The sequence below is a fragment of the Sapajus apella genome, unplaced genomic scaffold, assembly GCF_009761245.1.
Source record: "Sapajus apella isolate SASKATOON/1434 unplaced genomic scaffold, GSC_monkey_1.0 scaffold31, whole genome shotgun sequence".
NCBI lineage: Eukaryota > Metazoa > Chordata > Mammalia > Primates > Cebidae > Sapajus > Sapajus apella.
In genome coordinates, this window is record NW_022436971.1 from 5,673,965 (window position 1) to 5,701,809 (window position 27,845).

General features: G+C 56.3%; 1 protein-coding gene across 1 annotated transcript; it reads left to right on the top strand.

The window, feature by feature from the left end:
• Nucleotides 1-3,027: 3,027 nt before the first annotated feature.
• SDC1 (syndecan 1) lies at nucleotides 3,028-27,772 on the top strand. Its single transcript, XM_032294040.1, has 5 exons — nucleotides 3,028-3,378; nucleotides 22,650-22,731; nucleotides 23,705-24,159; nucleotides 25,348-25,483; nucleotides 25,633-27,772. The coding sequence occupies exons 1-5, from the start codon at nucleotides 3,313-3,315 to the stop codon at nucleotides 25,800-25,802; spliced, it is 909 nt and encodes a 302-aa protein (XP_032149931.1). The 5' UTR covers nucleotides 3,028-3,312; the 3' UTR covers nucleotides 25,803-27,772.
• The last annotated feature ends 73 nt before the right edge of the window (nucleotides 27,773-27,845 follow it).

A 27,845-nucleotide genomic window follows, 5' to 3' on the forward strand; every position in this document is an offset into this window, starting at 1 on the left:
AGAGAGGGGAATTGCCGGAACCCGGGAGGGGGGGGTTGGAAGTCGCCCGAATCCCCCCATTTCACCCCAACCCGGGTAAAGGGGGGAAAAACTTTTTTCAAAAAAAAAAAAAAAAAAAAAAAAAAAGAAAACAGGTTTAGTTGGCTCACGGTCCTGTAGTGTTTATAGGAAGCATGGTGCTGGCATCTGATCAGCTTCTAGGGAGGCCTCATGAAACTTACAATCATGGCAGAAGGCAAAGGGGGAGCAGGTATGTCACATGGTGAAAGCAGGAGCAAGCACACTTTTAAGTGACAGGTCTCAGGATAAGTCACTATCATAAAGACAGCACAAGCCATGAGGGATCTTCCCCCATGAGCCAAGCAGCTCCCACCAGGCCCTACCTCCAGCATTGGGGATTATGGTTCAAGATGAGATTTGTGCGGGGTCAAATATCCAAATTATATCAGCTGTGTTAGTTGTGACGGCTGGAAGGAATGCTGTCATATTGCTACCATCCAGAGAAGGAAACCACACAAGGGAGGGCAGAGCTGAAGGGTCGGGGAGCTTAGGTGCTGGTATTGTTGAGTTTTTGGTTGTACGGTGGGCAATGCAGGTACAGGTACAAGCAATAAATGTCCTATTGTCCACTTGTTTGAGGGGAGGTTAATTGGTTGAGGTTGAAAACTTAATTGATTCTGGGGACTCAGGGGAAAGGGTAGGAGGGAAGTGAGGGATAAAAGACTACACATTAAGTACAGTACATACTGCTCAGGTGATAGGTGCACCAAAATCTCAGAAATCACCACTAAAGAACTTATTCATGTAACCAAACACCACCTGTGCCCCAAAACCTATTGAAATTAAAAAAAACTTATAAGAATATACATATCTGGTGAAAAAAGAAAGCATCTTAATTGATTCAGTAAATAGTTTCTAATTTTAAAAATTCAACAATATATATATTCTCTTATAAACACTGAATAATACAGACTAAACATAACAGTTCCACATTGTCCCCATCCCATCATCCTGCCTGGACCATTTTTAGTACATACAGTTATTGTGTGTGTGTGTACATATACATAGTATACAAGTATATAGTATGTGTGTGTATATATGTATAATAAAAACACATATGTGGGCTTTATTTTTCTCTTTTCAAGATGGAGTCTCATTCTGTTGCCCAGGCTGGAGTGCAGTGGAACGATCTTAACTCACTGCAACCTCTGCCTCCCAGGTTCAAGCGATTCTCCCTGCCTCAGCCTTCCGAGTAGATGGGATTACAAGCACCCGTCACCATGTCCAGCTAATTTTTGTATTTTTAGTAGAGACAAGATTTCACTATGTTGGCCAGGCTGGTCTCGAACTCCTGACCTCAGGTGATCTGCCCACCTCGGCTTCCCAAAGTGCTAGGGTTACAGGTGTGAGCCACCGTGCCCAGCCATGAGTGACTTTTAAAAAAAAGACTCCATCAAATCCTCCCTGACCGCAATTGTCTGTTTTGAGCAGTAGAGAAAGGTAAGAGTCGAAAATTCCTATGTTTTCACCATACTGGTTGAAGGATCTGTGGAGTTATCCTCTGGTAGAGGGAGGCAGAGCCTTTGAAAAGGGCATTTTAAATCCACGGGCACTTCCTGAGCTTGGCTGGACCTCCGTGTGCTGTGCCATGAGACCATCCATCACTCAGGCACTCAGCGAGCCCACTTCGGCCCCCAAGAACCCTGATGAGGGTCTTCCTGCCCCTTAGACATACTTGGAGTAACGGAGACCCCAAAAGCGAGAGTTGCTTGAGGTCAAACAGGTGTTTAGGAGCAGGACCACAAGCAGGGCTGTGCTATCTGCTGGGCCATCATCTTTTAGTGCTGTGAGGAGTGTGGGGAAGAGATGGGGACGCAGGAGGCGGCTCGGCTCCAGAGCCTGCTCCATGGTAGACGCTGGAGGAGAGCCCAGGGTCCCATGATCACTTCCTACTTGGCTCGGGAAGGTTTAATTCTTTTAAAGAGAAACACTGGATACTTCCCAAGATTTTCTTGGTCCCCAGCTCAGGCCGACCCAGTTCTTGCACTCGGCCCGGGGAAGACAGGTGAGGAAGAGGCCATCTTTGGTGTCAGAGCCCAGGTGCGAAGGTCGTTTGGCACCATCTCTCCTGCTTGCCAGATGTGGGCAGGGCCCGTCAGGTTCTTTCCCTTTGCTCTCTCGGCCGTTTCCCCTACACCCGCAGGCCTTCCATAACTCTTTGGACTGAGGCCCAGGGCCTCGCAGGTAATCAAGAAGGAGCAGGAACTGCACGGTGCTCCTCAGATCCACGTGCCCGAGGTCACCAGGGAACAAAGAAGTTACTTATTTTTCCTTTTAGCTCAGACGAAGAGAGAGGGCGTTGTCTTCTACAGAAAGACGCTGCAAACTCCGCCCTCGTCCCCCTTTTTCTTGGCCCTTCCGCGCGGGTGCAGCTGTTTAAAGTAAGGCCCCGAGTCTCCAGCACTTTGTGGAGTGCTGGAAGAACATGAGCGCAAGGGAGAATCTGGGCCGGCGGGGCGCGGGGAGCCCTATCCGCAGCTGGAGGAGAGTCGGGGTGTGTCTGTGTGTGTTTGCCCATCGGCCCCATCGCCCCATCGCCCCCCGGGTCCCCGCCCTGTCCCAGAAAGCGTTCCCCACGACAGCCAGGAGTCCTGCGCACCTGGAGCGCGCTTTGCGTCCACGTCTAGAGGGCGCTGCAAACTCGCGCCCGGGCACCGACTGCCGCCCCTTCAGCCCCTCTCCTGGGCAGCGCCTCCGCACCCGGGGCCCAGGTAGAAAGGGGTGCGCCCCGGCCCTACCACCTAGGGAGCAGCCGAGCTGAAAGGCCCAGAACCTCGGCGTGTGGGGACCACAGCTCCCGAATGCTAGGCTCGGCCACCGGAGAAGCGGGGACTGAGCCGGCACAGACCCTAGAGGGCGGGCCGGGGGCGGGGCTGGGGCCGGGGGCGGGGCGTTCCAAAGGGGCCAGGAGGGGTGGCTCAGGGGGCGGGGTCCTGGGGGGTGTGGACTGGGGCTGGCCAAGACCTGGCGGAGCTGGGGGTGGGGGGCTAGTTTTTGCAACGGCTAAGGAACGGCCTGCGGGTTTATTATAAGGCGGAGCTCGGCGGGAGAAGTGCGGGCCGAATCTGAGCCGAGCGGAGAGGAATCCGGCAGTAGGGAGCGGACTCCAGCCGGCGGACCCAGCAGCCCTCGCCTGGGACAGCGGCGCGCTGGTCAGGCGCCCAAGAGAGCATCGAACAGCGCAACCCGCGAAGCCGGCCCGCAGCCGCGACCCGCGAAGCCTGCCGCGCTCCCGCCGCCGGTCCGGGCAGCATGAGGCGCGCGGCGCTCTGGCTCTGGCTGTGCGCGCTGGCGCTGAGCCTGCAGCCGGCCCTGCCGGTGAGTGCGGCCCGCGGCCCGGCGGGGAGGCGGCGGGAAGCCGGGGCTGGTCACCCGCCGATGCCGGCGGTTGCACGTGGAGGGGGAGGGGGAAGGGGAGTGGGACTTCTCTTCTTCCCGCCCTGGTCGGGCTGGTCCCGGGACCGTGAGCCCCGAGGCCAGGGCTCCAGCCCCAATTCCCTCCGCTGTCGGTGGGCGCCGCACTGGTCCCGCGCTGGGGAGGAGGGGACCCGGGCCCCGCGCTCAATTATGTAAAACGTCTCCACATGTGTCGGAGCCCGCCAGCCCACAGCGGCGCCCGGGGTCGCCCGCTCCCACCCCCCTCGCCCCGCCGCCCTCGTCGGCGACCCGGTGGAATGCAGTGACCGCGGCCACAACGCCCCTCCCGCAGACCCTAATTCAAACCAGACCCGCGGGCTTGCGCCCCAGAGCCACGGATCCCGGGCGCCCGGCCCCTTGCGCCTGGGCAAGTTTGGGCGCAGCGCAGCCGGCGCGGGAGCGGGCGGGCGGGCGGGCGTGTTGGACCCGGGAGACGGGCCAGGGCTGCGTGGGGGACGCGGGCGAGCGGCTCCAGGGCCGCTCGAGGCAAGCGGGGCCGGCCCGGCAGCGGGAGGTTCCGGGAAGTTGGCCTCGGAACGCTGGAGACCCGGAGGAGCCCAACTTCTGGGCTGCTGAAGTTGATGGCCGGGGCGCGGGCGCCTTCCACGCGAGGAGACCCTGGAATGGCCTCCTGCTCCCCGATTCGGCTTTGTGCTGAAGCCGCGCGGAGGGAAGGCGGGTCCGTTGGCCCGCCCAGTGGAGCTGGGGGGAAAGAGGGGCAGATGTGGAGCTCGAGGCTGGAGGAGGCCTTTGGGTGAGATGCAGCATCCACCTTCAGCGGGACTCAGGCTCCACTAAACAGAGACGTGGCCGACAAAGAGCAGCCCGAGGGTCCCCAGAAAGTGGCTCTCCCGCCCCGGCCTCCGGCCGCTAGCCCGCCTTCCCCAATGGGGGCGCTTTGTTCTCGGCCCCTGTAACCCTTTCCTGGGAACCGCCCCGCAGCGCCGGCCTTAACGGGGGCTGGGACTTGGGCCACCGCCAGGTGTCAGCGCGGGCCACCGGTTGCCCGCGTCCTCCTCCCCATTCACCGCGCCCGGTGCTGGCGTCCCGGGGTCCTCCCGGTGGGCCGGCTCGGCCATCCCCAGGGATGCAGAGGGGAGGTGCAGAGCCAGGGGCACTTCCCCTTCCGGAAGTGGCGGTCTCTCGCCACCACATCTGGACAGCTCGACTGCCCCAGCTCTGGCAAAGGGAGGCACGTGGGCAGGGAAGGGGCGGGGGCAGGGTGAGCACTCGGGTCCTCCACTGCTAATGTGACATCTGGACAAGTCCCAGCAACACTGACCCTCCGTAGGTGTTGCCCTCTGTAATAGCTGCCAGTTATTGAGCGCTTTGGGGACGTTTTTACAGGGTCTGGCTCATGGGAGGTGAGGTGGGGACAGTCGTTTTTGAGGCTGATGTGTAAAGTGCCCTCCCTGATTCCCAGGTGACTCTTGCTTCCAGACATTTTCAGGTCCCGGAGAAGGTCCCAGTGCCTATTGAACTGCGAATGGGCTGGACTGTGTGGGGTGCCGTATCTGGGAGGACGGGGAGGGCCGTGATTTCCGACCTGGGTCTCACGCACTCCTGGCTTTCAGGCTCAAGAAGCTGCTCTCTAGGGCGGTGGTTTCTGTGGGACTGAACCTGTGCTTGGAGTCTCCGCTCCAACTTTGGAGAAGAGACTGGAGCTGCGTGGCTTACCTTCCTCCACTGCCTGCCATCACCTCACTGCCCCATTCTCTCCAGGAACATGCTGGGGCCTCAGTAGGGGCGGCTGAAGTTGGGTCCTCCACCTATTTCCGGCTGGATTTAGGAGGGCTGCTGGTTCCCTTGCCTGCCTGGGGTAGAGTGGCAGACATTCCAGAGCCCTGGGATCCCACCGCACCCCTTAAGGCTGCGGAGGCAGGTGGAGTCTGGGATTCCCTGTGGACTGCCTTTCCTCGAGTTTTCTGTGGGCTGGGGCAGAGGCTGCAGTGTGAGGCGTTATTTCTTGCCCAGAAACTTGGTCATAGGGCCCAGGAGGCAGGAAAGTCTCAAAAGGGGAAAGGAGGGAGGGAGACTCCCTGGAGCTGCAGGGAGGGAAGGTTTCCTGGAGGAGGTGCTCCAGCTGAGTGTGAAAGCCCCACCTGAGCTTTGGGGTCAGACTCTGGCTTGTAGCTTAGGTGTTCCTTTTGCTTTTTCTGATCTTACAAAGTTTAGTTTCCTTTCTTTCCCAGTTCTGCCCTCCCTCTTCCAGAGACTGTCCATGTTGAGTTAAAGGTGGGGACACACAGTGCCTTCCCAGAGCTCTGACATCCCTTTCCTAAAAGAAATCAGGCAGCTGGGATTTGCTTAAGATGGGAGAAGGTGTCCGCAAGTGGCAGAGATCTGCCCCTCTCTGAAAGTTCGCTATGGCCCCAGTGGGAAGCAGGTCAGAAACCCCCTGGGGACTGGGGAGGCAGGGAGTGACTGAATGGGTGAGGGGAGGCCGCTAGGAGAGGAGGTTGCTCAAAACCACTCCCAAGAGACTAAAACAGGTTTGTCTAAAATGGTTTCTCTCTTTCTCTCTCTTTTTCTCTCTCTCTTTCCTTTGTGTGTGTGTGTGTGTGTGTGTGTGTGTGTGTGTGTGTGTGTGTGTGTGTTTCCTGTGGTCTTTTGTTTCTGCCATGTAAGAAAAATTGCCTGTTCTGGAATAGTTATTTGTTGTTTTTCTTCCTTTCTCTCTTCTGTTTCTTGAAAGGCATAAAATCCCTTTTGCCCTAATTATGGGGGCCAGTAGAGACATTTTCCCACAGCCTGGCAGAGAGGGTAGAGGGGGAGGCACTAGCTGCCTCCGCTCGGGCTCAGAGCCTTCTAGAAGTGATGTCACCCCTGGCTTGGGCTCCACAGGGAGGGTGGAGCTGGTTTAAGTCTCTACCTGTGACTCCTGATGGGTTCCAGTAAAACCTCATTAACACACATTGGTAGGGAGACAGTAAGAAAGGAGAGCCTGGAAAGAATTAATGAAAAGCTTGATTTCTGCAGTTTTTTAGAGGAATCTTTTCTGTTGCAGCAGAATTTTGGATTCCTGAAATCCCTTGGGAATGAGGTGTCCTATGTATTCATGTTTTTTCATTGATCTAAGAATCCCTATTACTCTTAAAAGTATTCTTACGCTGGGCAGGACTCTGAAATATTTATTTCCCTGCCTTTGTCAACCAAAAAATGCTAGGCTTGATTTAATCTCTGCATGCCAGGGTCATCGACCTCATTAGTGCCAGGTTAGGACATTGTCTCCTGGATTTACTGTGCTCTGAAGAGCACTTTGCCCCTGTGCCTGGTGTCCCAGGTTGCTCTGTTTTGAATTCTGGTCTTTCTCCTTTTTCCGTCTCTGTCTGAGAGCAGCCAGAAGTGACATTTACATGCCTGAGTGTAGCCAGCAGCTTTTCTGTTCAGTTCAAATTAGAACTTTTCAATTGTTACTTCAGTTGTTCAAATTGTTACTTTTCTCCAGTGGCACTAAGAAACTAATCAGTTGGGTTAGGTTCCTTTCCAGGCTGAGAGTTTTAGGCTCTGGGTAAGGTTCTCACCTGTGAGTGAGACTGTTGATCTGTGATATGTGGATTTTGTGCCCTTCATGAACTTCAGCTGGGTCCTGTTGCAGTCTCCCCTTTACCTCCCTGCACCCCACCTAGAGTAACAAAGAAGTGCTGCCAACATGAGGCCTTTAGGGGCCTCTCTAACTCGAGAGAAATGAGTCACCTCTTGGGGAAGTGCTTGCTGGCCCCCATGTTTCAAGTTCTTCGACCTGGTTCAACTTGTAAGTGACTTGCTGGTCACAGATAGCCTGGACTGACCAGTTGAGGGCCATTATTCTTTAGCCTTGACTGTTAACGCTCAGCTTCATCGCGTTTGATTTGGATTTTAGTTCCTGTTTCTGTATAATCTGCATCCATACTGTGTGGCAGGCCAGAGATGGCTTTGGATTAAGTAGAGCCCCAGGACTATGTCTCAACTCTGCCACTAATTTACTCCCTAATCTGGGGTGAGTCACTTTTCTTCCAAGTCTTATTGTCCTCATCTGTAAAGCGGACATCATGATACCTGTTCTCCCTGTCCTCATTCTGTCATTTGCATATTCATTTCATAATGGATATGTGAAAGTACTTTGTGATGAAACTGCCTGAGGAAAGTTAGCTGTCAATATCATTAAGGTCACCTTGTTTTGAGCGCCTACTGTTGAGGGCTCAGTACTTTTCCTTCATTTTTATTTAAACTTGACCCCAAACCTTTACAATGTATATCATTGCCCCATTTTGTGGATGAGGAAGCTGAGGGCTAGGGTGGCAGGCCCTGCCACTGGCTGAGCCAGGGTTTGTGTGTGTGTGCGTGTGTATGGGTATGGTGTGAATACATTGCAAGGCTGTCAGGTCTCCCCTGAGAAGCCTGGCATCTGGGGACTGACTGAACCCTGCAAGGCTCTGCTGGGCATTTGCTTGTCCTGAAGAACCATGGGTGTGAGCGTTTTGGGCGGAGGGGCCCAGGCCGGGCTCAGCTGGCCTGAACGGTGCCATCAGGCAAACTGAGCACTGGGTAACATTCTGGAGTTGTGTTGAGTTCAACTGATGGCCGCTCAGGAACAGGCAAGAGCTCCTCACAGGAACAAAAGGGGGAGCTGAGAGAGCCGGGTGGGAACTGTGGACTGGGCGTGGAGGGGCCTGTTTGGATGGCGTCCTCAGGCCAGGCCCCAGGTGGTGCCCAGCTTGCACCATCTTTTACCTTGGGCGCTGGGGAAACATTCATGGAATTAGCAGATTCTTTTGTAAGCCTGAGAGGCGGGCAGCGTGGCACAGGTGATGGCCAGAACCCAGGACTCCTGGCTCTGGTGCCACAGTCACCTCCTGGTTCCCTCCAAAGCCAGATCCTACGGGGGCGGGGACAGCTCATGAGGAACTGGTCATTAAGTGATTGCTGGGCTTGAACTGCTGCCCGATTGCCTTCTTCTTTTCACCAGCCAGTTGCGGAGTCTTGGGTTGAAAGGGCCCCTGAGGCCCTGCCTGAGTGTGTCTAGAGAAGAATGAGATTCAGGGAGTTTGTGGAAAGAGGGCTTCTGGCACCAGGATTCTGTACCCGGTCACTTCTCTCTCAGTTGTTCCAGCAGAGGCTGGGTTTTGGATGGGAGCATGCATTCTGGAATCTTCCACTGAGTGGGACATGACACACCATGATAGGCTCCAGGGGAGGGCCACAAGGAGGCATGTTTGGGGTCGTGGAGGTGAGGCCACAGAAGCAAGACCCTGGGCTTGTGGCCACTCTAGCAACTGTCACGTCCAGCTGCAGGTGGTTATGGGGAGCCCAAACCATCACCTCCCCTGGAAGGGTGAGCTTTATCTGTGATGTTACTGCTTCTGCCCATCCTCAGGAAGCTTCCACTTGGGTGGGGGGACAGTGTGAGAAGGTCCCAGGCACTCCTGAGACAGGCGCACTGGGCCAGCTCGCCTGTGCTCAGTGCTGTGGGGATCTTGAGGAGCGGGGGTCTGAGACTCCCCTGGAAAGTGACCTGCTTTTTCGCAGGGCCTGGAAGGGTGGGGGCAAGCTTACGGGACAAAGCAGGGTGTGCCAGGGGAAATCTTGGGACTTGGGGCCATTGAATCAGGAGAGCAGAAGAGACGGCAGGTGCACCTGCTCCTGCACTTGCCCAGTGACCTCTCCTGCTGCTCTCCAAGCTTCCCACGGCTGCCACTGGTTCCTCTCCCCATGGGAGCCCCTCAAGGGCCTCTCAGCTCCTGGCTTTTATGGCTTCATGGCTGCCTAACTCTACGCAGAGGATGCGCCTCCTCTGGCCATCAGCCCTGCGAAAAACTCTCTGCCCAGTGATTCACCTGCGGGTTCCAACCCCATGAGATGCCCTCTGTGTGTGTGTGTGTGTGTGTGTGTGTGTGTGTGTGTGTCCACGTCCGTGTGTCTGCGTGTGTGTTTGTATTTGTGTCTCTGTGTTTGTGTTTGTCCATGTGTGTCTGTTTATATGTGTGTATCTGTGTGCTTGTGTATCTGTCTATGTGTGTGTGTCTGTGTGCATGTACGTGTGTGTGTGTGGGGTGCCTACTGCACAGGTTGACACTGCAGTTGGGCCTTGCCTGGACACCCCTGACACTCTTCCCTTTGGGCCTTCCTGCTTGTCAGGTGGCAGCCTCAGTTTTGGGGGAGCCTGGTTACTACCTGGCTGCAGCTTCCTTTTTGGAAACCAGCTTCTTTTCTGCCTTCTATCTCTGCTGGTGGTCTTTTCCGTTTTTCACTGTGACTCTGACATTTCTCATGGACTTGGCCTTGGAAGTTATTCCCACCTGACCTTCCTGGTTTAGCTGAGCTTCGACTGTGTGGCTACGGAAGGCTGTTGCCCCTCTGGGCCTCAGTTTCCTCCTCTGCTGAAGGGTCCTTCTTCCCCTCCTCAGTTCTGAGAGCCACATGGCTAGAGAGAGACCTTATCTCGTGAAGGGCAGAGGTGGCACTGAAGGACTTGCTGGGGGCTCACATTCCTCTGCCAGGATTCCTTCTGGGGACTTGAGGGAGAACTGGTTTCCCGAGGGGCCATTAGTGGGATGGCCCCAGCCAGTGGACGACAGGGCTGCTTTAGGCGGGGATTTGAGCTCCTTGGGGAGCTGTTGTGGACAGAGGCACCTGGGTGAGGTCGGGCCAGGGGTGGGGCTGCGTGATGTTCTCTGCATACACACCCAGGCATCCTGGCACCTGCCCGAGGTCCGCTCAACAGCAGGAATGAATGCCGTGGCGGGCAGGTTGGGGCAGTGGGGAAGGTGGGCGGTTGATCAGTCCACTAATCAGCTGAGTCATGGCACCAGGCCCATGGGCCCTCTCCAGAGACTCGCCCAACGAACCCTGACCCACTGCAAGCCCTCTGGGGGCTGGCACGAGGCGGGGAGTGCAGCAAGACACAGACTGGGGCTCAGGGGCCTGGCTTTCCCTTCTGGCCCTGCCTCTTTACTGTCGAATGGCTGTGTACAGAGCCCTCTCTTGGCCTCAGTGAAACCATCTGTGAAATGAGGGGAAGGGGCAGAGAGGCAATGCTTTTGTGTGCACGTGGCCTCTTGTGACTGTGTCGTGTGACTGGTGGGTATCTGAGGGCCTGCCTGTGCTCCTGCTGCCTCCAGTTCTGAGAGTTTCATGAGCCCGACGTGACTTGACCAGATCTAAAGCCTAGAGCCTGGGCACCTGCTGTGTGCATAGCCCTGTGCGGTGGGGAGAGGTCCATGTCTGGTCCAGGGGATTCCTGTGAGAGAGGGTGGCTGTTACTGGAACCAGATGAGAGAGGTGCAGATAGAGATAGAGAGAGGTGCAGATCTCTCTGCAGATAGGCCAGAGTGGCAGTGATGATGAACAGGGTCTGTGATTCATCACGCATCATGTCTCCCCAGTCAGAGGAAGGGTTTTGCCCCCGAGTCCCATGATACAGCATTATCAAACTGGGAGCTGGGCTGTCAGCCAGGACATTTTATGGAGCCCCAAACATGCAGGACGGCCTTCTGGCCATGGGAAGTGTCAGGGCAGGGGGTCTTCCCGAAGGCACTGCAGAGGTTGCCTGTCCTGCGCTAGGACCGCTTCTGTGCACCATGGATCTTCACAGGTGTTAAGGGAACTCTTCCCACAGTGGGGTGAGCTGGAGTTCATAGTCATTTCCACCTGGGGCTGCCTGGCTCTCTCTGAGCATCTTCTGTGCTGCCTAGCAGGCTGAGAGACAGCTCTCTGGCGCCTGGCCTGGGAGGTGTAGGGTGAGGATTGTATGTCTGCCAGGGTGGGATGTGGGGAGCCTGGAGGAACTCCTGGAGGGCCGAGGATCTCATGCCCGCCCATGGCATTTGTCATGAGCTGGGTCCCAGAAAGCTTTTTTGGACTTGGGCCCTGGCCCTGCTGTTCCCATGCCACCAATACCAGTGGTGGCCGCTAGTGCTCCAGGGGCCTTACCTGGTTGGGAACTTGATTGTGTCAGAGTGGCACTGACTCTACCTCCAGTAGCTTCCTGGCATCCCGGCTGCCCAGGAAACTGTCCGAGATCTCGGAGGGCCCATCTCTCTGGAGTGTTCCGGATGAATACGGTGGTCAGGTTTGGGCTTGCGGAGCCCGAGGCTGTGGGGTGTTTCAGGAGCCTCTGAGACTGTCCTAGAGGCTGACATCACTCTAGCTTCTCCCAGAGAAAGCCGCAGGGTGTGGTGCTGCTGTGGCGGTGACCGTGTTTCTTCCAGGACGGGGTGTCGGGGAGGGTCCTGGCAGCAAGACCTCGAGACTGACCAGGGCCTGCAGGGCTGAGGACCAGTCATGGGCTCCACTTGGGATGCACCTCCCCCACCTCCCTCCCTGAAAGGGACCTGGGGCCTGGGGGAAGAGTACAGGAGGAGTTTCCCTGGGGCCAGGCCTGGAAAGTCCAGGAATCTCACCCCTGAGTCTCCGTGGGTGAATCTGCAACAGTAACTGGGGTGTCTTGGGCTCAGATAATTGTAGGAAGGGGATACAGCTCCCTGCCATCCTCCCCGCGCCCCCGTGAATGAGGCTCACTCCTATAAATCCTATCTGGAGGCTGGGTGTGCCTGCTTGTTTTCCCTATGTGAGGGTAGTCACCTGAGTCTGAAGGTCTGGGTCTGCCTGCCTTTGGGGGGCCGATATTGAGTCTTGAGACCTTGGGGCTTGACAGGCAAGGTGGGACAGAACTGGCTGGCCTGCTTAGTCCCAGCTCGGGCTGGAGCAGAGAGGTGTAGTGGAGGCCGGGAAGAGCGCAGGACATGGAATCTGGCCCACCTGAATCACATCTGGACTTCATCACTTCCTCCCTGTGTCATCTTGAGTGTGATTCTTCACCTACCCCAAACCTCAGTTTCCCCATCTGTAAAATGGGGTTTCTCATATCCTGCCCCATAGGGCTTCTGCAGAGATTCCCTGAAATACCACATGTGATATGATTGGGGTCCCTTCCTTGCCTGGAGCACGGAGAAGCAAGTCTAGGGGAGCACTGAGGCTGACCTGTGGGAAGGGGTGGGTCTGACCCAGCCTAAGCGTGGAGTCACTCTGTGAATGGCCCGCTGGCCTGACCCCAGTGGTGCTGACGTTAACAGGACCTGCAAACATAGCTTTTGCCCCTTCTCAGAAACATGAGCCTTCACTGGCAGGCCAGACTTTGCTCTCTTCCACCCCAGCCTCTGCCAGGGGCTGCCTCCTGACCTGAGAAGGTATGGGCTGGGCTGGCAGGTGGGAGGGGAGGCCAGGCAAACCCAGACATGGGGGCACACTGGTAGGGGCTCAGGCCTGCCGGGCAGGGCCCTCAGAACTTGAGACTGATGGCTGTCCTGGAGTGGGAGCCTTGGGTTCACTATGGCCACTGACAGAGCAGGGCCAGGCTGCAGGGTGCCACCAGTGGAAGCCATGGCCGTTGTCTTCCTGAGAGTGAGAGAACCCTGTGGGCCTCACTGCGACTGGTGCCTCATGGCATGCCTGCTGGAGCAAGACTGCTGGCTTCAGTGGCTGTGTGCCCTGGGACAGATGACATAGCTCCTTTGCCTCAGTTTTCTCATCTGTAAAATGGGCATGGTACTAGAACCTAAGGTTATCATGAAGATGAAATTAATTAATTCAGAGAAAGTCCTTGGAAAAAACTGATTGCCAGCTCTCTGGCCCAGAGGACTCAATAAACAGCTGTGATCGCTTTTATTCACTCTGCCCTCGAGAGCCTAATTCGGTTGTTTCTATTCTTCAAGTAACCTCCAGCCCTGGTTGGATGCTTAGACTCTTCTCCCACCACACCCCCCCCAGCCTCCTGGTGGTCCCTAAGATCTGGGCAAGGCGTACACCCCCCCCCCCCCCGCCCCCTGGTGGTCCCTGAGATCTGGGCAAGGTGTATGGCTCCTTCCCTTTCCCAGGATCACACTGAGCTTTTCAGACGGGAGCTGTATCCACAGTCTTCCTTTCAGCCATCTCAGCACCAACCGTGTGCAGAGGCTGTGAGGGCTAGGAGCTCTGTGCTGGGGGTTCAAGGCTGGGCAGATCTGCCAGCCCATCAGAGGGAGGGTGAGCCACTTGGCTTGGGGCTCCACCAGTCATCTGGAGGATCGACCCAGCCTCTTCAGACACAGCATTCACAGAAGATTCTGTCTCCCATCACCCAAACCAGGAGGCACCAGCCCTGCCCTCCCATGGGACTCCTTCAAACACGCACTGCCCTTCCTGTGTCTCTGGGTTTCCCAGCAGCCTCAGCGCCTGCTCAGTCTGAATTGTGCTTTATCTGAGAGGCACGTTCCCAGGCTAGCCCATTGTTGTCTACCTGGGAGGAGAAACTATGTACATCCATGACTCTAGGAAGAGCAAAGAGAATTTTGTCCTCCTTTCCTGGGTATGGCGTTGCTGGCATCCACATTTTGACAAAGATTAAAAAATTTGCCCCTGACATCTTCCAGCCTCTTTTTTGTAATCCTGTCCCATCTCCCTGAGCTCCCACCCACCCTCAGTGCCCCAGTTCCAGAGTTAGCCCATCCCCTCCTGGAAGTGATTTATGCTGTAGGGTGAGTGCCAGCACCCTTTAGCCCTCCCAGAAGACTTGTTTTCAAGGGGATATTGTGCAAGGACAGGGACACTGATAGAAGAGATTTTGGTAATAAAGTTGGAGCTTGTTCCCCTCCCCCACCTTCACACACAGCTGGAGCCCTGGCTGGCTGCAGGTGTGTCAAAAGCTGCAGTTTCTGCCTCTGCGAAACTTGAGGACACTTTATTTAGCAAGTACAGGGGGAGGATGTCCCTAGAAGTCCATATGGCAGAGTGTCCAGTCCCCAGGCCCAGTGGATACCTGTTCCAGGGGACTCCCGGGGGTCTGATGGGGCTGCGCTTCCCAGTAGGGCCAACTGGGGAAATCTTGGCTGAGATTCTGGCCTTGATGGGTTCCTTAGGGGTAGCCAGGGCTGGGGAAGGGATAGCGCTCTGGAGGCTTGGCTGTCCCCTCTGTCCCCATAGGGTGCCTGTTGCCCATAGTCACCTTGATTTAGGATTTCTGGCACCCTGCCTAAGCCATGACTCCCCTTGGGAAGCTGAGGGTGATGATACTGAGTCAGTGTGATCAAGTGTCCCCGTGTGTCCCTAAGGAGGGGGTGTTTGACAAGTCTTGTGAGACAGACCCCTTGTCTGGCTCCCGGAGCGGTACCAGGCGCTGAGGCTGCAGGGCCTGGGCTGGGATGTCTTGCTCAATGCCTGCCTGGGTGAAATCTTGCCCTGCCTGGCCTGGCCCGGGTTCTACCAGGTGGAGAAAAGCAGAGGAACTGGTCTCCCAGCTCTGCGGCTCCACACCCAGCCCTCAGCTGAGCCTGTTCCAAGACCAGTCCTGGCATGTGGGCTGCCGAAGCAGGCGCCAGCTCTGTGGAAGGGTGCTGGGGGCAGCGCTGGTTTGGTTTGGGCATCAGAGCTGGCATGGGGCTGCCAGGATCCCTCCTCTTTCAATAAACGTCCCAGGTGTACTCTGAGCAAGCAGTGTGGTACAGGGCAGAGGGCCCGGGGCCAGGAGGCTTGAGTCTGTGTCCTTGACCTCAGGTTTCCCACCTGTAAAGCCCTGACATCACATTACATGGAAAATGTTACCCGAAAGCAGTCTTGAAGGCCAAGTGTGAATGCTGTCCCTCCACCCCAGCCCTGGCCTGGAAGCCCCCAGCACAGTGAGGGGTCCATCTCTGAGTGGCAGTGTGGGGCTGTTTGTAGGGGGTGCCATTCAGAGTGTCCCTGAAAAGCGCTCCTCCCCTTGGAAATGCTGCTGGGGACACCCTCCTCTTCCTGCCCATTTCTGTCCCCCTCCTGCCCTGGCCAGGCCCATCACTCCTTGCCTGTCATACCCTCAGCAGGCCCCAGCGTGCCTGGTTCTCAGTAGAGAGCCAGTGAGCTGATAAACTGCTGTGCCTGTCACCGGAAATGCTGATGCTGCCTTGAGGCACTGGTGAGGCCCCTCCCTCCTGGGAATGGCTTCAGTGGGGGGCATTTCGGGTCTTGAGGCCTAGACCCGATCTGCGGCCTCAGCCTCTCTCCCTGGCGGGCTGTGTTTTCCCGGCTCCTGAGTTAGGAAACAGGCCTTAGTGAGCACTTCCTCCACAGCCACGAGGCTGGGGGAGCCCAGTATCTCCTGGCCTGTGGCCCTGCCCTCCTGCCTACTTCCCCAGGTCCCACCGTTTCGGCCAGACTCCGTTGTACAGATGGGCAACCTGAGGCAAGGTGTTTCCAGCAACATCCAGTAATTTAGGGACAGAGACCAAACTGTCACCAGACCGTCCCCATGCTGGACCTGGTCGTTTTCCCTGGGCCACCCTCTGCTGGTCAGTGCGGTGGGTACCTGAAGAGGGGGCATTTGGTGAGTCTTGGGGGACAGAACCCCTGTCCAGTTCCCAGAGCAGCACCAGGCGCTGAAGCTGGCAGGGCCAGCCTGTTGGCCGTGAGGCAGCTTAGCATTATCCACCAAGCTCCTTCTGGCGTCAAGGTGGGGAACAGGTCTAGAGAAAGGCTGAGAGCTGCCCAGGTCCCCAGCACAGCCGTGTGGCGGATTCCAGCCCTTTCCCGGAGACCCTTGCTCCTGGGCGTGCTACTCTGACCTGCCTGCTCAGTGCTTAGGCCATTTCAGTCTGGGCTGAAGGAGAGGGTCACAGGTCTCCCCACAGAGATCCAGGGGCACAGCAGCGTTCGGAAGGCAGTGGGACTGGGAGGGGCTGCTGCAGCTTTTTCTTCCCTGTCCTCCCACTGCTGCCCCTGGAGGAGCAGGCCCAGCCCCTGCGGCCTATGCTGCCCTCCAGGCCCCGCCTTCATCCCTGGAGCCGACTTGCCTCTTAGCTCCAGCAGCTCTCTCCAGCTCGCCCTGCTGGGTCCAGCCAGACCGGCTGGTGGGAAGGCGGTGGGCTCAGCCCCAGGCAGGAAGGAGCCTCAGCTCAGCTACAAGTAGAAACTTTCCCAGTCATATAGGTGCCCCTGGATGTTCAGTGGGTCCTCAGCCCTGGGGGGAGGGAGGCCAGGCTGCCACCATGGTGAGCTGTCTGTGCCAGCAGACATGTTGGAGATGCAGAGGACACTGCTGGGCTTTCCCCGGTTCCTCTGCCACAAGAGCTTGTTCACGGTGCTCTCTAGCTACTCACTGCCTTGACTTTGAACACTGGACTCAAGTGAAGCCAGCTCTTTCCTCCCCCAGGCTGGCCTGCTCTAGGAGATGCCTTTTCCTCTCTTCATTGTTTTCAAAGTGCAGTCTGAAGACTCCCTACAGGACCTGGGGCTTGTGAATGGCAGAGTCAGCCTCTGGGTGGGGAGCTGGGAAGACTATATTTGTAGTGGTCTCCTGGTGGTTCTTAGAGACCCTGAAGCTGAGAACCCCTAGTCTGGATACAGGTGATGGTTTGGATGTTTGGATATCACTCTCAGCCAGTATGGTGTCTTGATACAGAGGTGGAGGTGAAGGCTGGGGCTCTGAGGCTCAGAGACCTCAGACCCCAAGCTCTGAAGTCTGGGGGAGGGGAGAGTCAGCCAGTTTTCCTTACATTTGTAGCTCTGAACGAGAAACCGAGGGGGTAAAAAAGATTTTTTTTTTTTTTTTTTGAGATGGAGTCTCGCTCCGTTGCCTAGACTGGAGTGCAGTGGCGCGATCTTGGCTCCTTGCAACCTCCGCCTCCCAGGTTCAAGCGATTCTCCTGCCTCAGCCTCCTGAGGAGCTGGGATTACAGGCATGTGCCACCACCCCTGGCTAATTTTTGTATTTTTAGTAGAGACTGGGTTTCACCATGTTGGTCAGGTTGGTCTGAAACTCCTGACCTCGTCATCTGCCCACCTTGGCCTCCCAAAGTGCTGGGATTACAGGCGTGAGCCACCACACCGAGCCGTAAAAAAGATTTCTAAACAACTATGACCCTGTTTCAAGCCTCCCGAGGACATTTGCCATGGTGTGGAATCTGGGGATGGGGAGGGTGGGTGTCCAGCCTGCCATGACCACGGGTTCTCCTGCCTCTTGACCTCGAAGCCTGGGCTCCTGGAACAGGTCCCAGAGCCAGTGCCACAGCCCCTGGTCCGGGCTGCTTGTGAAAGGCTGTGACCCAGCTCCTTTGATAAGGGGCAGCTCTTTATCCCTGGTTTGTGACTAATGGGGCTTGTTGATTCAGTGACTCAGCTCGCACACAAGCCGGGGATTTCATGACCACACGGGGCAGGTGCAGCGGACAGGTCAGCTTCTCTTTCCTGCTCCACCACAGGGCAACTGGGAATCAGAGCCCCCCACGCTGCCCAAGTTAGTGCCCAGGATGAGCATTGTCTTATCCTCTCCTGGGTTGGGTCGGGGGCTTCAAGGCCTGGCCCTAGTACCCTCCTTAGGGCAGCCCCCTGGACTTCAGCCTCTGAAGCACCCCCATATTCAGTCCCCCTAGAGCCGGACACCTGGCCATATGTCCTGGGTGGCTGAGAGCTCCCCCAGGCCAGGACCAGACTATTTCTTCTCTCTTTTCTCCCAAAGCTCCTGTCGTGATCTCGGCTCACTGTAACCTCCACCTCCCAGGTTCAAGTGATACTTCTGCCTCAGCCTCCCAAGTAGCTGGGAGTATAGCCGTGCGCCACCATGCCTGGCTAATTCTGTATTTTTAGTAGAGGTGGGGTTTCACCATGTTGGCCAGGCTGGTTTTGAGCTCCTGGCCTCAGGTGATCTACCCGCCTTTGCCTCCCAAAGTACTGGGATTCCACCTCACCCTCCATCAGTAATGCCTTTTAAGGAATTTGGGTTTTACCCATCACTCACTTTAAGCAGCAGGTGACCCATGTCAGTGATTCAGAGTATGGGCTGGAAATCAAAGGCCTTCTGACCTGGTGGCCTCAGGCTGATGGGGTAGGGATGGATGGGCAGTCTCTCAGGTTAGTGACTGGACATGCCACCCTCCCTTCAACCTGTCTGAGATGCCCACTGGACATCCTGGCTTCTAATGCAGCCAAGGTGCTTTTGAGCTGTTTTGCAGAGGAGCTGCAGCACTGCTGGCCTCAGCCCCAGCCCCTTATCTTCTCCTGGGTCGGGGGCTTCAAGGCCTGGCCCTAGTACTCCCCAGGGCAAGGAGCTCAGCTGAGACAGAGGTTGCCCAGGAGGGTGGTCCTCTTTATTTCTGCTATGGGAATGACAGCTGGCAGTTAGCTTGAGGCTGCCTTCTAGAAGCTTCTCTGCCAGCCCTCTGCCCACAGACTCCAGATGTGCTCTTTAGAGTGACTGGCAGCCGGTGATGATAACTCCCCGTCCCTGGTGGCACAGGTCCTGTTCTGGTCCACACCATTCCCTCTCCACCTCGCAAGTGTGGGCTGCTCCCTGGGTAGCTTCACCACTGGGGCAGGCTCAGTGATTCCTAGTCAGTGAAGCTCTGTCCCACTGAGGAGTCTTAAATGGGTTTCCCTTAAAACTGCTGGGCTCAGCTAGGAGGGCTGGGCAGCCCTGGGCGGGTCCCTCGCCTTTCAGAGGCTCTAGTCCTTATCTACTAGAGACAGTGATCTCTGCCCTGCTGCCTCATCTGCAGGGGAGTTGTAGGGATGAGAAAGGAATGAGTGGAAAGTGTTTCCAGCCTTAGAGAAGGCCTCACTTCTTCACACCCTCTTTCTTGCTGGGTCAGAGCCCTGACTCCAGGACTCTCCGCGGTCCCTGGGGTGTGGCCAGGAGACTGGTGTAGCTGAGATGGAGTTGGGCTGACCTGACCGTTTCTCTCTTACTCCCTTTCCCAGACTCCTGGCAGCTGCCCCTTGATCCCCAAGGTGTCTCTTGCTTTGAGCAAACAGGATGAGTGGAAGCGTAGACCTTACCTCCCACGAAGTTGTTGATTTGTTCTATGGACAGTTGGTTTTTCTGGGACTTAAAGAGGTTAAAGGCTGGTTTGCCTGTTGCCTTCCTTTGCAACAGGAGGTGGGCTCCAAGCTGAGGCTACCTGTTCCTGAGCAGCCTTGAGCAGTGGCCAAGCAGCCTCAGAAGCACCCAGTTGGAGATGATGCTGAGGGAGCTGCCCAGGAGGCCTGGAGGTGGTGTGCTGCAGGCTGTCAGCGCAGCAGGCCTGCTAGAGGAAACCGGAAGCCTCACCAGAAACTCTGGAGTCAGCTGGCACCTTGGTAATCCAAGTTCAAACTCAGCAGTTTCTGCCAATTTCCTCCCCAGGAGGCTGAAATCTTAACTTCTCCTCATCTGAGGGGCTATCACTGAAGGTTTAAGCTGGAGAAGATTTGGGAGGTCTCTCTAGCCCATCCCCTTAGTGGATACTAAAGGCCCAGAGAGGGGAGAGGCCCCTGGAGGCCAGGGAGCTGGTTTCAGTGGAGAAAACGTTTATTTAAGAGCTTGTTGTGTAAATAAGATTGCAGAGGGATAAGCCGGCAGAGCTACAGGAACAAATTGTTTCTAGGGACCCGGCAGATTGAAATGCTTATCTGGTCAGGAGAAAAGCCCTGCTCTTGGGAACCTGTTAGCCTGTTGGGGCCTCCTTGGCGTTCCTGGGTCTCACCGGGCGGTGCCTCCCAGGTTACATGGGCCCCAGTGTGCGTGTCTGCTCTGTGGGCGTTGGTTACCTCATCTGTTGAATGAGGCAGGGATCCAGTGGCTGACTTCTGCTTTAAGATTTGGTGCTCTTTACGACACAGCGGAGGCACGTGGGATCGCAGTGCCAACGCCTTGCCCCATCCCTGCTGAATCTCCAGCTTTCTCTTGAGGTGGGTGGTGCAGCAGGAGAGGGCAGGGCAGAGTTCTTGGGTGAGAGTGAGTGAATATGGGTGGGGATACCCACTCCGTGTCCCCCTGGCGGGCAGTATTCTTTGTTGATGAAGGGGACAGGCTTGAGGGAGGCCAGGGCAGCTTCAGAGCTCTGAGGGGCAGCACTGGTGTTTGCAGTATCACGTGGAGATAGTGCAGTTAAATGTGGCCTTGTGTGGACACTGGGGGATCATGGACTATGACTGCTTATTTTTATTGATTGATTGATTGAGACAGAGTCTCGCTGTGTCACCCAGGCTGGAGTGCAGTGGTGTGATCTTGGCTCACTGCAACCTCCACTTCCTGGATTCAAGGAATTGTCCTGCCTTAGCCTCCCAAGTAGCAGGGACTATAGGTACACGCCACCGTGCTTGCTAATTTTTGTATTTTTAGTAGAGATGGGGTTTCACCATGTTAGCCAGGCTGGTCTTGAACTCCTGAGCTCAAGTGATCCTCCCAAAGTGCTGGGATTACAGGTGTGAGCCACTGTGCCCGGCCAATGACTGCTTATTGTAGATAGGCCTCGATGGACTCTGTTAATTGTAGATGAGCCTTGGTGGAATGTGACTGTTCACGGTAATGAGCCATGAAGGGCCCTTCTAGGGTCAAAACCTTTCTCTTGAGGGAAGGAAGGTACAGTTTTGCTTTTGTACTTTCAAAGGAAGTTCAGTGTTATTTCTGACCTTCTGGTTTCTACACGTGTCTGATGCTTCCCTCTGACCTAGGCCCCTGGATGTAGAGCCTCCACCTGGTCTGACTCTGCCTCAGGAAGCAGGAGGTCTTGTCTGTCCCTGCCTGCTCTGCATTACCCAGGAGTGATACCTGTGGGCCTATGGTCAGGGCCTGGTGAGGCCTCTTGGGCTGAGGAGGTCCTTTTCCTTTGGAGCCCAGCCTCAGGTGGGTCCCCTCTGCCAAGTCAGTGCAGAGGCTCCTGATGAGCTGACTGATTCCTGCCCCCCCTTCTCATGAAACCCTGTCTCCCTGTTTCACCCTCTTTCTAGGCAGGCCTGCTGGCACCTGAGGCTCCCTTAGTTAGACAATGGCCACTGTTTGTGTGTGCCTACTACGTGCCAGGCTGTGTTAGGCATAGCCTCATTAAATTTTTGCAGCAGTCCTGAATGCAGATGTTATTATTTTCCCATTTTACTGATGGAGAGACTGAAGCCATAAGAGGCTTAATGATTTCCCTAGACCATGCATCTAATGAGTGACAGGGTCTAGAGTCCTTAAAGCTCGCGCACTGGACCGTGCTGTTCATCTTTATTCATTCTTTGTTCTGGTCCCAGACACTCGGGCCCTCTCAAGATAGACTGTGTAGTGAGTGGGGTCTTTGGGTCTAAATCTCACGGCTGAATAGGGCTCTCAAAGCCACGCTTCTTGCCACCTGGCTTCTGGGTTCTCCCTTCCCTACCTGAGGTCCTGGGGCCAGTGTGAAGGGCAGAGGCGGTCCTGACCTTCTGCCCTCCATGCAGACCAGGGTTCTGCACAGGCCTGCTCACTGTGTGTGGTGTGATCCTGCCTGCCCACCCCTGCCCCCGGTCTTGCCAGTCAGCCCTGGCCTCAGGAACTGGGGAGAGGTGTGTATGTTTACCCTCTGGCCCCTGCCTGCAGCCTCTTGGAGCTGGGCAGGCAGATGGGATTCCTGGGGCTGCTGTTTGTAAGCAGGGCCTGCCCCAGGCCCACAACCCACTTAACTGGAGCCTTCTCAGTGCAGGGCCCCTTCCACATTAGCCTTATATGTCCCCTGCCTGAGGGGCACCCGGTCCTTTCTTCCCCAAGGAGGACAGTACTCTGACCAGAGGGCCTGCACCCAGTCTTCACTGTACATGGGAACTGGGCTGAGTGTGGGAAGGTGCATCGTGGCCAGGCCTGGGGTTGCCCTGCATGGGCAGACCTGCCCCAGCACAGACAGCTCCCTGTGCCCAGCCCAGCCCGGCCTCTCGTGGTATCCTCGGTGTCCACCTCTGGGGGCCGGCATGCCAAGAGGCTGCCTCTCTACCTCTAGCTTGTCCTGAGATTGTTCTTGGGGTTTTTCGAAAGCCCCTAGTGGGGCTGGGCTGGCAGTCTTTGACTCCAGCGCTCCCTGGCTGACGGCCCCAAGAGCTGGTTCTCAGTGTAGGGTGGGCTGATGGGCTCCCATGGGGGCCACAGCCTCTGTTCCCAATAACAGCTCCCTGTCTGCCCTTCTGAGGGGTCTGGAGCTCCCTCAGCAGACTGAGCTTCTTGGGGTGAGGGCCCTGCCTGCTCTCTTGTGCCCCGTACCCCTGCCCCCGGCACCAGGCTGTGTTGTAGCATCAGGGGTTTGGGTGTGGGGACCAAAGTGCTGCCCAGAGCTGCGCGTCCTGGAGCCACACGAGAAGGCTTCTCCCTGTGCACCTGTGCGGCACAGGTGGGTGAGCCCACTCAGCTCTCTAAGGAAGGACCCAGGAGTGGCAGAGCCCCGGCCGAGGTCTACTCATACCATGTTCTGATCCTTTTCCAGCAAATTGTGGCTACTAATTTGCCACCTGAAGATCAAGATGGCTCTGGGGATGACTCTGACAACTTCTCTGGCTCAGGTGCAGGTGAGGTTGTCTGGGGGGCTCCACCCAATACAGCAACAGGTCATGGCTGGGGGCATGTCTCCTATGTCTACTGAGCATGTACCAAGTGCACCCTGCCCACCCCATCTCCACCCAGCTGGCTTCAAAGGGTAATACTGAGGAGAGGAATGGGGTCCCTGAGCTGCCTGGTTAAGGAGAAATCATGCTTGGAGGTGAGGTGAAGGCTGTGGGCTCCAGAAGGCCCCAGGGCTGCCTGCGGCACACAGGCTCATGTTCACTAGGAATACCTGTACTCACTAGGAAACCTCTGGAACCCCCTTCAGAAGGTTATTTGACTCCTAAGCCTCTGTTTTCTCATCTGTAAAATGGGAATAATACCTTGACCCGATAAGCTCATCGAGCTATAAGGCAGTGCAGAGCCTGCTGTGGTGTAGCTCTTCCATCCAGGCTCCTTTCCCTACTTCCCCTTTCCCTGGGGGAGAGAAGTCCGTGAGCTGGAGGTGGTCAGGGAGGCTTCCCAGAGGAGGTGGCTCTTGAGTGGACCTCATAAGAGGGGTGAGAGCTAAGGAAGGAGGCTGAGGTCATCCCTGGGGAAGTGACGGAGGCAGAGGCCGGAGAGCTGCAAGGCAGGATATCTGTTGTTGGAAGTGGGGAGGGGGGTTATGGTGTGTGTGGGGGGGTGGTTTTTCAGGGAGGAGCCAGAGAGGTGTGTGCCCTGGGGCTAAGTAGGATAACTGAAGTAGTTATGCCCAGGAGGGATGCCCACCCCATTCCTATGGTCTCAGGAAAGCTCCTTCCCAGGTGGCTTAGGCACCTGGCTCCTGGCTCCAGAGACCAGGCTGCCCCTGGACGCACACAGTGGGAAGGGGCAGCTCTCTTTGTCCATTTTCCAAAGAGCATAGCCTCAGCTGCCTTGCCTAGGTACCAGTCTCCCCTGCAGCCTGAATTTGGTGGGCCTCCCCCGTCCCAACACACTCTGCTTCTGGTCCTGCAGGTGCTCTGCAAGATAACACCTTGAAGGACATGTGGCTCCTGACAGCTACTCCCACGGCTCCAGAGCCCACCAGCCTGGAGGCCACAGCTGCCTCTACCTCCACCCTGCCGGCTGAAGAGGGGCCCAAGGAGGGAGAGGTCGTAGTCCTGCTGGAAGCAGAGCCTGACCTCACCGCCCGGGACCAGGAGGCCACCCTCCCACCCAGGGAGACCACACAGCTCCCAGCCACTCATCAGGCCTCAACGGCCAGAGCCACTGAGGCCCAGGAGCCCACCACCTCCCACCCCCACAGGGACATGCAGCCTGGCCACCATGAGAACTCAACTCCTGCAGGACCCGGCCAACCTGACCTTCACACTCCCCACACAGAGGATGGAGGTTCTTCTGCCACCGAGAAGGCTGCTGAAGATGGAGCCTCCAATCAGCTCCCAGCAGCAGAAGGATCTGGGGAGCCGGTGAGTGGCCTCTGCATTCCTTGGGACATTGGGTGCCCAATGGGCAGGTTGGCCCTAATGCCTGGTACCCAGCAGGCCCTACACCTGTGCCCTGTGGGCATCTTGTATTCCTCACCAGGAAGACAGGGCACAGGGGCCCACCATCCTCAGCTCCCAGGGCCTCGACCAGAGCAGGACAGACTATGAGGTCAGAGCAAAAGTGCCCTTAAATAAATATCACCCAAGAGAGGGCTCTCCAAACTTACAGCAAACTTAACAGCAGTCCCTGCTGAAAGAGTGAGTCTTTTTTTTTTTTTTTTTTTACCCAGGCTGGAGTGCAATGGCGCGATCTTGGCTCACCGCAACCTCCGCCTCCTGGGTTCAGGCAATTCTCCTGCCTCAGCCGGGACTACAGGCACGCGCCACCATGCCCAGCTAATTTTTTGTATTTTTAGTAAAGACGGGGTTTCACCATGTTGACCAGGATGGTCTTGATCTCTTGACCTCGTGATCCACCCGCCTCGGCCTCCCAAAGTGCTGGGATTACAGGCGTGAGCCACCGCACCCTGCAAGAGTGAGTCTTATACCAAGTCCTGTATGTATTTTTTTTTCTTTTTGAGACAGTTTTGCTCTGTTGCCAGGCGCTAGGCTGGAGTGCAATGGCGCAATCTCGCTTCACTGCAACCTCTGCCTCCCAGGTTCAAGCAATTCTCCTGCCTCAGACTCCCGAGTAGGTGGGACTACAGGCATTTACCACCATGCCCAGCTAATTTTTGTATTTTAGTAGAAACAGGGTTTCACCATGTTGGCCAGGATGGTCTCGATCTCTTGACCTCGTGATCCGCCCGCCTCGGCCTCCCAAAGTGCTGGGGTTACAGGTGTGAGCCACCATGCCCGGCCGTCCTATATGTATCTTACAGCTTCGTGGGGATTTTGTACTTTACACTAAAATAAGCCTGTTTATTTCCAAACAAAAATGTGTGCTTTCTATCATTTTTTGTGATATCTGTGCTGTGATCCAGCCAGGGTCCAGAGTTGATGTGGCAGGAAGGCCTGGCTTTGGGCCCTGCGAGGTCTTGGTTTGTGTGCATCTGAGTGGGTGGTGGCGAAGATCACGGAGGCAGGAACTGCTTCTGGGTCTGGCAGTGGAGCTGGTTGCTGCTGCTGGCAGTGACTAAGCCAACCCAATCTGCCCCTACCCTCCCACAGGACTTCACCTTTGAAACCTCCGGGGAGAGCACGGCTGTAGTGGTTGTGGAGCCTGACCACCGGAACCAGTCTCCCATGGATCAGGGGGCCACGGGGGCCTCACAGGGCCTCCTGGACAGGAAGGAGGTGCTGGGAGGTGAGTTTTCTCTCTGGGGTGGTTGAGGGTGAATTGCTGCTGTGGGGTGGAGGTGGGGCTGACCACAGCCAAGGCCACCACTTGGGGGAGGGTCTGCGGCAGAGTCCAAGGAGCTGCTGAGCTGAGCTGGCCCCATCTGCCCACCCTAGGAGTCATTGCCGGAGGCCTCGTGGGGCTCATCTTTGCTGTGTGCCTGGTGGGTTTCATGCTGTACCGCATGAAGAAGAAGGACGAAGGCAGCTACTCCTTGGAGGAGCCCAAACAAGCCAACGGCGGGACCTACCAGAAGCCCACCAAACAGGAGGAGTTCTACGCCTGACGCGGGAGCCATGCGCCCCCTCCGCCCTGCCACTCACTAGGCCCCCACTTGCCTCTTCCTTGAAGAACTGTAGGCCCCGGCCTCCCCTGCCACCAGGCCACCTCCCTAGCATTCCAGTCCGTCTGGCCGCTCCTGCCCACCGAGTCCTGGGGTGTGCTGGGAGCCCTACTCTGCTTCTCTGACTTCTGCCTGACTTGGGGCACCAGGGGTTTCTTGCATAGGACCTTTCCACCACAGCCAGCACCTGGCGTTGAACCATTCTGACTCGGTTTCTCCAAACTGAAGCAGCCTCTCCCCAGGCCCAACTCTGGAGGGGAGGGAGATCTGACTGCTTTGGACCTAAATGGCCTCCTGTGGCTGGAAGATCCTGCAGGTGGGGCTTGAGGCTCACACATCTATAGCACTTACTGGTAGGACCAAGCATCTTGGGGGTGTGGCCACTGAGTGGCAGGGGACAGGAGTCTGCTTTGTTTCGTGGGGAGGTCTAATCTAGATATCAACTTGTTTTTGCACATGTTTCCCCTAGTTCTTTGTTCATAGCCCAGTAGACTTTGTTACTTCTGAGGTAAGTTAAGTAAGTTGATTCGGTATCCCCCATCTTGCTTCCCTAGTCTATGGTCAGGAGACAGCATCAGGGTTAAATTTTTTTTTTTCTTTTATCTAGGAGAACCAAATCTGGAAGCCAAAATGTAGGCTTAGTTTGTGTGTTGTCTCTGAGTTTGTCGCTCATGTGTGCAACAGGGTATGGACTGTCCGTCTGGTGGCCCCATTTCTGGTAGTCTGTTGGCGGGCTGGCCAGTCCAGGCTGCCATGGGGCCGCTGCCTCTTGAGCAGTCATGCCTGCATCCATGAGCTCAGGGCCATGCTGAGGCCTGGGCTGCTGCCACGTTGGAGGAGCCCATGTGAGAAGTAAATGCTGGCGGCTCAGCCTTCAGATGGACAGAGGACTGTAGGGTGGGCGGCAGGGGCCCGGAGATCCTCCTGCAGACCACGCCCATCCTGCCTGTGGCGCCGTCTCCGAGGGATGCTTCTTCCTCCTGGAAATTGACAAGGGGCATCTTGGGCAGAGCTGGCTCTGAGCGCCTCTATCCAAGGCCAGGTTCTCTGTTAGCTCTTGCGGCCCCGCCCTGGGCCCTGGGCTGGAATCAGGAATATTTTCCAAAGAGTGATAGTCTTTTGCTTTTGGCAAAACTCTACTTAATCCAATGGGTTTTTCCCTGTACAGTAGATTTTCCAAGTGTAATAAACTTTAATATAAAGTAGTCCGGTGAATGCCACTGCCTTCGCTTCTTGCCTCTGTGCTGTGTCTGGATGTGACCGGACTTTTCTACAAACACCGACGTGTTGGAAAACTTGGCTTGCATCTCTGTGCCTTTGTCTTTCCCATGGGGAGGGATTCTGGTTCCAGGGTCCCCTTGTGTATTTGCTTTTTTGTTTCGGCTGAAATTCTTCTGGAGGTCGGTAGGTTCAGCCAAGGTTTTATAAAGCATCAGCAGTCAATTTCCGTGTTGCCAAGCTTCAAGCCCCATCTTCTAAATCGCAAAGGAAGGTGGATGGCTCCAGCACAGCTTGACCTGAGGCTGTGGTCCCGGGAGAGGTGTGAAGCCGAAGCCTGCCCCGAAGATACCTTGGATGCCCTCCTCCCACCCTGCTGCAGAGGCCAGAGGCCCCCACCCCGGGGCTCCTGGAGACTCCTGCACGGGCTTATTTGACAACGTTTCAGCGGCTCTGTTGGCCACTCAGAGACGGGCCAGTCTGTGGATCAGAGATGCACAGCCAAGCGAAGGGAGCCTGTGCCCGGTATTCGATACTGCGACTTCCTGCCTGGAACATATGACTGCATGTGACTCGGGGGTGGGGAAAGGGTCAGCTGACCATGCTCAGCTGCTGGTCTGTGGGACGGTGCCCGAGCCAGAGGCTGGGTCGATTTGTGTAACGGCAATAAACGGTACTTGTCATTTCGGGCAATGGCTGCTGTGGTGGTGGTTGAGTCTCTTCTTGGCCTGGCAATGTCCTGCCCTGTTGCCTTGGGGTGGGAGCCTG

Coding starts and splice junctions, on each gene's coding strand:
- SDC1 (XM_032294040.1), top strand. CDS start 3,313: ATGAGGCGCGCGGCGCTCTGGCTCTGGCTGTGCGCGCTGGCGCTGAGC. Junction 3,379..22,649: donor GCCTGCAGCCGGCCCTGCCG/GTGAGTGCGGCC, acceptor ATCCTTTTCCAG/CAAATTGTGGCTACTAATTT. Junction 22,732..23,704: donor CTTCTCTGGCTCAGGTGCAG/GTGAGGTTGTCT, acceptor CTGGTCCTGCAG/GTGCTCTGCAAGATAACACC.